We start from the raw sequence: 11,723 nt of genomic DNA on the forward strand, positions 1-11,723 counted from the left end.
TGAGACATGGGTAATGCACAAAAGCGACAAAAGTAGAATTCAGGCTAGCGAAATGAAGTTCCAGAGGAGCAGGTTGGGTGTAACAAGACGAGACAGATTGCGAAATGTGTATGTGAGGGAAAGACTAAAGGAGGAACCAGTACAGGACAGGATAGAAAAAATCAAGACTGCAGTGGTATGGACACATGAAGAGAATGGATGAGGGAAGAATTCCAAAGAGGATGTTTGATCTGCAACTGGAGGGGAAGAGGCCCAGAGGAAGACCAAGAGATAGATGGGTGAAGGGAGTGAAGGAATGTGTGACGAGAAGAGGAGAGAACTGGACGAAGGTGGAAGAGGGGGAATGGTGGAAAGACAGAACACGATGGAGAGGCTTGTGTTCCCGACAGACCCAGCCAGTGGCTGGAAACTGTCCAAGATGATGATGATGATGAATGGATTACAACACTGCACTCTTACAGCACTGCACTTTTTACTTGGTTCCATATTTATACAAAGACCACTCATAAACTGTTCTTCAATGTATAGATTTACTTGAAAATGAACTATTAAATATAATAGGTACAGACTGGTCAACACAGATGTAACAATTGATTTGCACTAAAACCCCGGTGCACAATAATGCTGTAGGCACACAAAGCCTTAGAAGGTAACAATGCAGACTACATCATCTCAACAATGGCTCCAGTCACTGAATTATTGTACAGACATCAAGCCCTATGTATACGGTCCTCTACTGAGGTACTACCTTAAAGGTCAGTGAAAAACAAAGAGTCCGGAATAATTTTTTTTAACAACGAACTCATCATCATCCCACATTTATATTTTGCCATGTGATTTACAACAGTATGAAGTAGTTATGGAAATATTCTGAAAATTTTCAATTATGTACTTTTTGTAAAAAAATTAAATCAAAATATTAATTACCATTTTGAAAAATGTTATTAATTAGAAGCTATGTTTTTTTGCCTATCACTGGAAAGAGCATGAAAAATTCTGCAAAATGACACCTTTTCCAGTTCTCTAGCTCAATTAGGGCAGCTCCTAGGGCAATTTAAAAAAAGCCCATTCACAGATTTTTGGCCAGTTTTTGAAAAGTTTACATGACCATATTTCAGGAATGGTTTGAGGTAAAAAATTGAAATTTGGCATTTTTCTTATTTCAGCACCCACTATAAGTATACCAACTTTCAGCAAAACCTAAGAGGGTGAGGCAAAATTTTTATTTAAAGTGTGTTGATTTGACATGGAATGACTCAACAGTGATGTTGAACTCCAGCACAAGTGAATATTTCACATGGGGTGAAACTTTTTAATCGATTCCATAAGACCAGAAAATTAAACAAGGATTTAAAATTCAACAAACAAGTCTTACAGCCATATATATAGCGTCCCTCTTCCTAATCTATTACTGCAGATACCCGGATGAGAAGTAACACAGCCCACTTAGTTTTGTGGGTTAAAAAAGCACTACACATTTGTTATTTTTTTCATCTTGTATCTTGCATCTTTCTGCAATATGTTAGGTGCTCACTTGAGTAAAAGGTACGTCACCTGCTGAATTATTTTCACTTGTTTACACATGAAATAAGATTGATCTGTCGCTGTGACAATCTGGTGAAGCAGACGGAAACCTAAAAGCATAGGGTCATTCCATGTCAAAATACACAATAATTCAAGAATTTGAAACCCTCTATCTCAGATATAACATAGAAACTTCTTCAAAATCTTTTTGGTCTCAGAGTACAACTTTATTTTATATTGAATGTTAAATATAGCAATATTCAGATAACTGGGCTCAGCAAGAATGCCAATGCAAAATAGTACTTAAGGTGTTTATGGAGCTTATGATTTGGAATTTTTTTCTGAAGTTGAGTAAGGCATAGAGTTAACAGATATCCAGTTATTGAAGCAGTAAAGTTACAAAGAAAAATTTTTAAAAAATATTAATATCTGTCCATTTTCAATTTCGGAAAAACTGTGAGGATGTGGAAAAATGCTTATATCACATTTCTCCAACATGCTGGGAAACTGTTTTTGGTCTTAAATAATCCCCTAGATTGTAAAGTTTCTAATAAAATAAAAATTTTAATGCATCTTCTGCTAACTGACACACACATCTGAAATCAAAATACTCTTTGCTATGTTTGAAAAGTGTCATTTTAAATATGTTCATCCCCTCATTGCCTCACATGCAAGGGTATCAAATTGGCATATTTAAGTATAACTCATTCTAGGCAGGCAAGTGAACTTTAAATGTGAAAATTTATTTCCTTTCATTTCACTAATTCAGCAATTTTTGAAAGACTGTAATATATATGCTTTATGTGTTCAGCCAATCACCTGCTCACAGTGATAAAAAAAAGTGCTCTTAGACAGCAGTAACTTGTTTGAAACCTTTATAGGCATGAAACAATGCAACAATTGCTGAAGTTTCTTGTTGAGAATAAATGGCACACAACAATTAGTCTATCTGACTTCAGCTGCTCTTTGTCTTTCTATAGGACAGGTCATATCTGTTTGGGATGCGGCCCTATCATTTCACTTGTATAAAGTATGTTTTAAGTGAATTAGTGCTCAGTTAACTGTAATGGAAAATGTGAATTCATGGCCTACTGGAAAATTACTAAACACACCACTTCATTTGACAACCTGCACCTTTAAAATAAAAAATAGAATAGCTGATTGAAGACCAGCGAGTTTTGATATTGCTGCGATCCAATATAAGCTTTCCACAAGCTGAAGATAATGCTACTGTGGACATCACAGGTACTATTACTTAAAAGTTTTTGAAATTCATCAAAGAACTTGTGATCCTTTCAAAAAACATACACAAACAGTTAAAAAATCTTTGAGGTCAGTTTGCTTGTCTCAGGCCAAACTCTATGCACAACATGTTGTAAGATTTGTGAACAGACAACTGATGTCAGTGACAGAAATGAAAGTGATGCAGAGGATCCAGAGGTGACATTTCATGAATCAGTACTAAAAAGTCAAAGTACTAAGGATTCAAATAAAACTTTACATGACATGGGGTGCTCTCCCTTAAAACTTCCCTATATTCCAAATCACAGCAAGGTTACGTATGGTAAAATGAGAAGAAATGAAGCATGCTTTGGAAAGAAAACTGTGCTGGGCAATAGATTGCAGTATTGAAGATTCTGATCATAGAGAAGAAAAATTTGATGATGAAATTGTTAAGAAAGTCAAAGATTTTGCTGCTATGACTTTGCTACTGAAAGAAAAAATTGCTAGTGCATGAGTACCTGCAAAAATTCAAATTTTAACTTTAGCTCCACCCTCTTGGTCAAAACAAAACATAATCTCAGAATTCAATGTTAATGACTATGTGGTTCGACAAACAAGGATGCTAAAACAGAAATGGGCATTTTATCAGTTTCTAAACTAAAAATGGGGAAAGTTATTGGTGATGAAGTGATAAAGATTGTCGCTGATTTCTATTAAATGATGAATATACTCTAATGTTACCAGGAGAAAAAAAAAGTTAACATTCACAAGACTGTGTATACGCAAAAAAGAATCATCCTTTACAGCTTAAGAAAACTGTACTCTTGTTTTAAATGGGAGAAGCCAAACGTTAACAATGGTCTTTCCAAAATTTGTTCGCTAAGAGCAAAGTGGTGGATTTTAGCGGGTGCTGCCGGCACTCATCCAGAGAGAGAGAGAGAGAGAGAGAGAGAGAGAGAGTGGGGGGGGGGGGGGGGGGGCAATTCCAACAAAATGCAAAACTGCTTGTGAATGCGGAAAACGCAGAAGAAATATACAAAGAACTTATAAAATTTCTTGTATGTGATTCTGAAAACTAATCACTGTGATAATTGTCCCAGTGATCACAAGCTGTTACAATAATTATAACAGATATTAGCTTAAAAAGGTGCTGATGATGAAACTCAGTTCAGCCAGTGGATAAACATAGATCATCAGCCAGAATTGGTAAAGCAGTCTAGTCTTCAACTGCTGGTGAATACATAGACTTGTTGGTAACAAAGTTACAGGCACTTAAACCACACTTATTTTTATCCAAGTGTCAGTCAAAAGAACTGAAAAAATTGAAAGAAAATCTAACCCCAGAAAAAGCAATTATGTTAATGGAATTTGGTGAAAACTACAGTACTGTGATACAGAATGAAATTCAGAGTCACCACTAGACAAGAAGCAGCTGCACAATCTATCCCACGTTTGTTTATATGGTAAATGAAGGAAGTAAATTGTAATAGTGAACCACTGCTTTATAAGTGACGATTGGGAATATGATGTACGATTTGTAAATGCTGCCCAAAAGAAATGGTTAAGTGGCTGGCAGAGCATTACCCACAAGTGAAGAAAGTGCATTATTTCACTGATGGATGTGCTGCTCAATACAAGAATAGAAAAAGCTTTAAAAATTTGTGTGAGCACAAAAACGATTTTTCTATTGATACTGACCACTCCCTTTTCTGCTATTTTGCCATGGTAAATCGGTGTGTGATGATTTGGAAGGAACTATAATATGAATATGGAGAAGAGCTAGTCTTCAATAAGCGGATGATGCACAAATAACAACTGCATCTGCTGAATACAATTTCTGAAAAGCTAATGACAAATGTATTTTTTGCACTTCTTATATAAAGTCAGAGTAGGTTTCCTATACAAGAACCATGAGAAGAGATTTTCGACAACCCGCACTATACCAGCTGCTAGGAATTGTCGCCATTACATACCACTTTCTTGTGATTCTTTAGTGATTCTTAGAGTAACTTCTTCTGAAATCCTTCCTTGATTTTTCATTCAATGAGAATGCCCCACAATGGACATGCAGTCATCCTCAATATAATGATTTTGTAGTAGCTCTACAAAAGAAGAGGCGACTCTTGTTCTGTGCCTTTGAAAAATATTTTATGTGCTGAAACTTCCTGGCAGATTAAAACTGTGTGTCGGGCTGAGACTCGAACTTGGGACCTTTGCCTTTCGCGGGCAAGTGCTATACCAACTGAGCTACCCAAGCATGACTCATGCCCCGTCCTCAGAGCTTTACTTTCACCAGTACCTCATGTCCTACCTTCCAAACTTCACAGAAGCTTATGTGCTGGTGGTGTACCTAAATCAACATCATTAGGCAGAATGTATTACTTTAATGAAAAAGATATTAAGTTACCATAATATAATTTGTCACAGTGGATTAAAAACAGAGATGCTCTTAAGAAGTTTGATTCAGTGCTGAACATCTACATTTTAAATTAATGTTCATGTGGCTAGAATAATTGTTACTTAAAGTTGTCTTAAATAAACTTAACAGATATAATGAAAATGTTTCAATTAAATTCAGAACTTTTATCTCTGTACTTTCATGAGGCAGCCTTACTGTAGGTTGTCAGTTGACAAAATCTGATTTGCATGATCTTCTGACCAATATGTTAAATGACCATCCATATCAACCAAAACTCAGGATGTTGCTTCTTTTTTCTTTAAATAATATCAAAGTTTCAATAAACATAAATCTTATCAGCTGTCAGAAAGTGTTTTACATATTTAAACATCATTGTTTGGATCCCAACAGCTTAAGTTGATTTTCTATAATCCCATAAGTCAAGAACAATTATTAATTTTTTTCCAATAAAGATACATCCCATCTCTGACACCTGGAAATATATGAAAATGTTATTGGAAAATAAGATATTTTATGTTATTATTATTATTGTTGTTATTTTTGTCTGAAGTGAAGCAATGCAAATGACAAATTTCAGTTACGACATTTAAGCCTGTGAAAAATTTATATTGTTTTCCATCAAACTACATGAAGTACGTGCAGAAATTTTCCATTGACTATTGCCATGTGGAAAGTAAGATGTAGAAAAAGTTTTGCGAAAATCTGTAGCAGTGGATGTCAGACATAGATGACCTTACTTAGAATTATTCTTTTCCATCACAACAGGAAGTATTCTTTGTGTGTTCATTCGTCGATAACCAATTAATAATATTATTTTATTACAATGTGTAGTTTGTTGGGAATTATTTAAGATCAATTATGCGTTCCTATCCCCACCAGGTTGGAGAAATGTGACACAAGCATTTTTCAATGTATCTGTACTTTTTTCAGAAATTGTAAAGTGACACACATTAAATTTTTTTGTATTGTTCTTTGTAACTTTAATGCTTAAATAATTACATGCCTGTTAAGTATGTGCTTCTCTTAACTTATGAAAAATTCCAAATCAAAAGCTTCATAAACACCTGAGTTATGGGCATTTATGAAGATAACTACAATTTTGCACTGACATTCTTGCAAAGCCCAGTTATCTGAATTCCATGCATTTAAAATTCAATATAAAAAAAGTTTCAGTCTGAAAGCAAAAAGAGTTTGCACAAATTCTTACCTTATAAGCATATGCAAATTTGCGAAGTTTCACGAAAATCCGAGATGATGGGTGACATGACCTGCATGATTTGGTGTGGGATGACCTGACACTAACTTTTCGGATCAATGAAGGAACCAGCTGCAGGTTTTTATCAAACGGCATTGCCTACAATCACTGAGAATCCAATTATTAACCAGTTTTCTGTATGATGAAGCACTGTAGCCGACAGCCAGTTCAGTAACAAGCAGAAGTGAGTAGGAATGATATTACAATATCTTAAATAGTGTGTTGATGTTCAGTGTTGTAATCTGTAGGCTACAATTTACTTAATGTGTCATTTAAAACTTATATTTAGAATATGTAACTGTAAAGAAGCAATTTGTGAAATATGAATTCTCACACGAATCTACAACAGATTTAAAAAATACGACCAGGTAAACAAATATTTTGAAACAAGACAAATGATCATCATCCAGTGTGTTCTGTTGTTGCCACAAACATGACACCTTAACATATTCAGCAATAAGACCGAAAACCTTCAGAAACTTTATGACAGACATCACCCACCTCAAAATGTAGTGATACACTCATGAACTTCACTGTCATATCAATACCTAACGGAAAAAAATACCAATTAAAAAAAGTTAGGCTTCTTTCCTTACATCAAATACCAAACTAATCAGACCTAACATAAATGCCAAACACATTTTTCTTTTTTTAAAAAAAAAAAAAAAAAAAAAAAACCAACTTTATAACTCACTGAAAACACTCCCACAACCCACATTATCACACCAAATACCTAAACTCGGAAGCATGTTAGCACAATGACAATGAAAACGCAAATGAACCCAATACCATACATTAAACTGAGCACATCCACATCCACCACCAGAGGGCACCAGCACCATCAAATATAACAACACGACATCTACAAACAGAACCAACTCAAAATTCCATGCCGTAGTGATGTCACACACGACAACGTAATTAAGTCATAGGTCAAAGCAGACTGGTGGGATCAGATGCTTCCATTAACCCAAGAAGTTACATAAAAGGAACGACATATCACTGGGAGTTTTTAATAAACTGAACAATATAAAAATCACCATATGGCGGAGATGCAGTGTCCCAGATAGACACAACAAAAAGACTCTCCAATTATAGCTTTTGGCCATTAAGACCTTCATCAACAATACACACACACACACACACACACACACACACACACACACACACACACACACACACACACACGACTGCAGTCTCAGGCCTTCCTAGATTTTCCATTGTTTGAACAATGTAAAATGAGAGATGATACCAATAAATATATTAGGAATGCCCAAGTTAAATGGAAAAATGAAGAGGATTTCCACAGTGACAATTTTCTGTAATACAGTCAGATGACCAAGAGCAAAGTAAATAAATAAATAAAATAAAAATTGAGTAGATGTAGTATTGTCCAAGGAATGGTGGGGAAAAAAGTGAAGAGCTAATTTCTGTATAGTGACCGAACAATGCCAATGAAACTGAAAGCAGGACGAGCACATTTAACTGTCATCCAACTATATATGCTAATACCTGGATACAGTGATGATAAACTAGAAGAAATTAGTGAAGAACTTGAGCAAGTTATTGAATCTAAGTAAGAAAGAGCGAAAATCTTATTATTACAGGTAACTAGACTGTTGTGGTAGGAGACATAAAAAAAATCACACGACAGGATGGTTTGGATTAGGATCTAGAAATCAAAGAGAACAGACTGTACAACTTTACCATAGAGAAAGAGCTAGTGATAACAAATAGATTAATTCAGAACCATCCAGGAAGACATTACACAAAGATAAAACTAGGGTGCAAAGGGTGCTATTAAACCAATTATAGTCAGAAAGAAATCTAAAAAAGCAATTGAAGGAGCAGCAAGTATCACAATTGGTCTCTCACAAAACACACCAAAGAAACAACGGGTAAATGATCACATAAAAGAATTAACAGAACACGGAAAAACTGTAAAGGAGAAAAATAGACTAAGAAATATAGTTAACAAGGAAGTAAAATAGCCAAAGACGAGTGGCTGGAGGCCACATGTAATGAAGTTCAAAAGTAAAAAAATGGTAACATAAAAAGGTAAACAACCAGATAAGAAAGCATTTTGGAAAACAAAAACAAAACATTAACTCAAACTGCACCACAAAGGAAGGGACGCAAATATAAATTGAGGTTGTAGCTAACAAATGGAAACAATGTATTGTACTGAGCTACAACAACTGAGTGGCCACAGAATATGATGCATCCAGTTGCTTGGAAATGCTCTAGAAAGAACATTGCAACAGAAGGTAGTCCAAGGAATAATGTGACTTACCATTTTCAAAAAAGCTACACACAATAAAGGAGTCTACAATTATGTAGACATTAGCTTCTAACAAATGCAGGCAAAGAGCTGCCAACCAACTGAAAGATTGATGATGACAATCCCTTCTCCAACTTACTGACTGAAGCCCACAAGCAACTTCTTACAAACTTTCACACGAGAATATAATAAATCTCTATTCTGAACCCTTGAGACACCACAGAATAGCACCTCCATAAGTGCACAGCAAGACAAATGTGGACATACACAATTGCTGAACAGTACTTATCTTCACAATATGGAATATTTAGTACCAACAATAGACATACAATTAGACATGCATACTGCCCTAGCATTTGGAGTTATTAGTTCTTTCCCGAGGTAACAGGCAGGGATAGGTAGAAAAGTTTATGAAGACAGCTCACTCAGTCCCAAGGTTAAGAGGTGCCACCTGCTGTGAGCATGAGGGTCGTGCCTAAGACAGACAATGTTCACTTTTATATGTGTCTACCAGCACAAAATATTTCGCTTTCTGAAGGTAAATACTAGTCAGTAACTATGTCTTGCAAAACAATTTTAATAAAACTGTTTATTGAGTAGCTGTAATAATTACTAAATTTGAGAAACGCCACATTGCGCTAAAATACAGGTTTTGTGATCTCATGGAACACCTTTTGAAAACTTGTGTAACCACCAACTTTAGGTTGTCATGATTTCTCTACACCAATCCACATGAATTACATCTTATTTTTTGTTTGTGCATTCTATCACTTGGACACTGTTCTGACTTGCTTGGCATTGGGTCTATTGACTGTGCACATTTGCATTTGAAATGTCTGCCTGAACACGAGTAATACTCAAAATTGCAATCACAAAAGTCATTTTTACAGCTATATTTGAAAATGACTATATTCAATAATTGCATGAAGGCTGTGGCACAATCCCACATAAAATTGCTACATATCACATTCCATTTTTGTACTTACAACTTTCCTAGGATACTGCATGAACTAGCAGCAAAGGCAAAGTCAAGTGCATTACCGGTATAATAGATTCAACTATACAAATATCTACATCACATTACCACAACACAGTATGGGTCAAATGTTGCCAACAATGTAACAAAGTTGCAAGCATTGAGTCTGCACACACAGTGAATATTTAAGAAACTCATTTAATTCTACACTAGACATATTACTTGCTGCCAAATGGGAAAGACAACTTAAATCCCAAAAAATCAGGTTAAGTTATGTATCAGTCCCATCTTGAAATCTTGATTCTAGTCACAGAGTGGTCTGTAGTGCTGCTCCACATCTTTGTGAGGAAGCAGAAAATCTGATTTTGGTATCAAACTGACTGGTAGCGAAGCATAATCTTCGCATCCACACCATATTGAAATATGCAAGGGGGTCCAATGTTTAACTTTTACCCAAAAATCAAATAAATTAAGAGATATAATCTGCACAATAACATCATAAATAATTCAGAAGCATGGTGTCAGTAGTCGCATTTTATAACAAAACTTTATTAGGGGGCTATCTCTCTGTTTGTACTTTAAGAGAATGTAGTGAATATTTTACATAATTACATAAATTAAACTTCCAATGTAATATAAATTAAAGTATAAGCTTACAAATAGCACAAATCATATATATCAAATTGACTTATGTTTCACATTCGAATATAAGTCTCTACACATCCATTTCCACAATCAGAATTTAATAAAATGAAAGGAAGTACCTTTGAGATACACTTTAAGACAAATTACATAAATGTTTTGTGCCGACAAAACTGATTAATATATTAAACAGGGAGACTACTCATGTTCACAAATGTCATAAGAATAAACGGTTCTTAAAGATATTAATAGTTTTCAGCAACATAACTCACAAAAGCAATGTCACTTCAGTTCCCATTCATCATCGAGCGGTTGTGTGACGACTCCTCTTCTTCCATCTCTTCGTCCATTTGCGAAACTCCTGGAGGATGTGCCCTCCCAGGTATTTGCCCAGCTTGAAGTAGTCTGTTGAGCCTTTCCACTTCTTCTAATGAACTGGCCTTCGAAATAGCTTCTCTAATCTTCCACAGCTCTTCTGCAGTGGGTCCTGTAGGCTTCTGCTCCTCTGAAGATCCTGCAGCAGCGGCATTCTGGAATGCATTTTTTGCTTTTTTGGCAATCTCTTTCTGCAGCTCCTTGCCTTTCTTGCTTTTGAATAGAGCAGCTGCATCTTCTCGCTCTTTCATTTTGATTTTTCGAAAATCCAGTACACGCAAATGTGGTATTCTGAAAATAACATATGCACGATAATGCTGTCGCGTAGTCACTGGATTATGCAGAAGGCTTAGAGTTCTTAGTGATTTGATGCTTGCCAGTGGATCCAAGTCTGCCAGTTCCTGTATTTGATTTCCGGTTAACACAAGCGTCTCCAAACTTGGTAAGGACTTTTCCAAACCTTCAGATATACGAACAATTCTGTTGTTATTTAGTAACAGCCATTTCAGACGTTTCAAAAGTGGAAATCCATCTAACTTTCTGATGTCGTTGTCTGAAAAATCTATACAGTCAAACTGATCCAAAGTCGCTCCCATGTTTTCGATGACTGGTATCTTGTAACCTCTTAAATCCAATTCGCGATCTCTTACAGGGTTAATGTACTGCATAGCTTGATAAATCAAGTCCGGCGTTAATTTCACCATGATCGCTAGATTTACACTATACACAAATGTTTACAACTAAACACAAGACACACATGCACAATCAAAGACATTCGTATAAAGATATGCACCCTTTACTGCCCTTACAGATCATCATACTCTCTGATCCTTGGAATTAAACTCTGCGGTCTGCGATAAGAAAACCGTCACCGCATTTCTTGCACTTCCGTATTAAAAAAATGATTTATGAAATATAGGATGCCTAAACGCTGGTTTTTAACTGCGGGAAGTATATGAAATTACATCGAATGATAACTCAAATCACACAGAAGTCAAAAAAATAAACTGTGGCTTTCACAAGGAAA

At 35.6% G+C, this 11,723-nt stretch overlaps 1 protein-coding gene across 1 annotated transcript; it reads right to left on the minus strand.

The window, feature by feature from the left end:
* Positions 1-9,334: 9,334 nt before the first annotated feature.
* Positions 9,335-11,490, minus strand: LOC126190879 (U2 small nuclear ribonucleoprotein A'). The gene has a single exon (XM_049931484.1). The coding sequence runs from the start codon at positions 11,398-11,400 to the stop codon at positions 10,609-10,611; it is 792 nt and encodes a 263-aa protein (XP_049787441.1). The 5' UTR covers positions 11,401-11,490; the 3' UTR covers positions 9,335-10,608.
* Positions 11,491-11,723: the final 233 nt, after the last annotated feature.

The sequence above is a fragment of the Schistocerca cancellata genome, chromosome 6, assembly GCF_023864275.1.
Source record: "Schistocerca cancellata isolate TAMUIC-IGC-003103 chromosome 6, iqSchCanc2.1, whole genome shotgun sequence".
In the NCBI taxonomy this organism is placed as follows: Eukaryota; Metazoa; Arthropoda; class Insecta; order Orthoptera; family Acrididae; genus Schistocerca; species Schistocerca cancellata.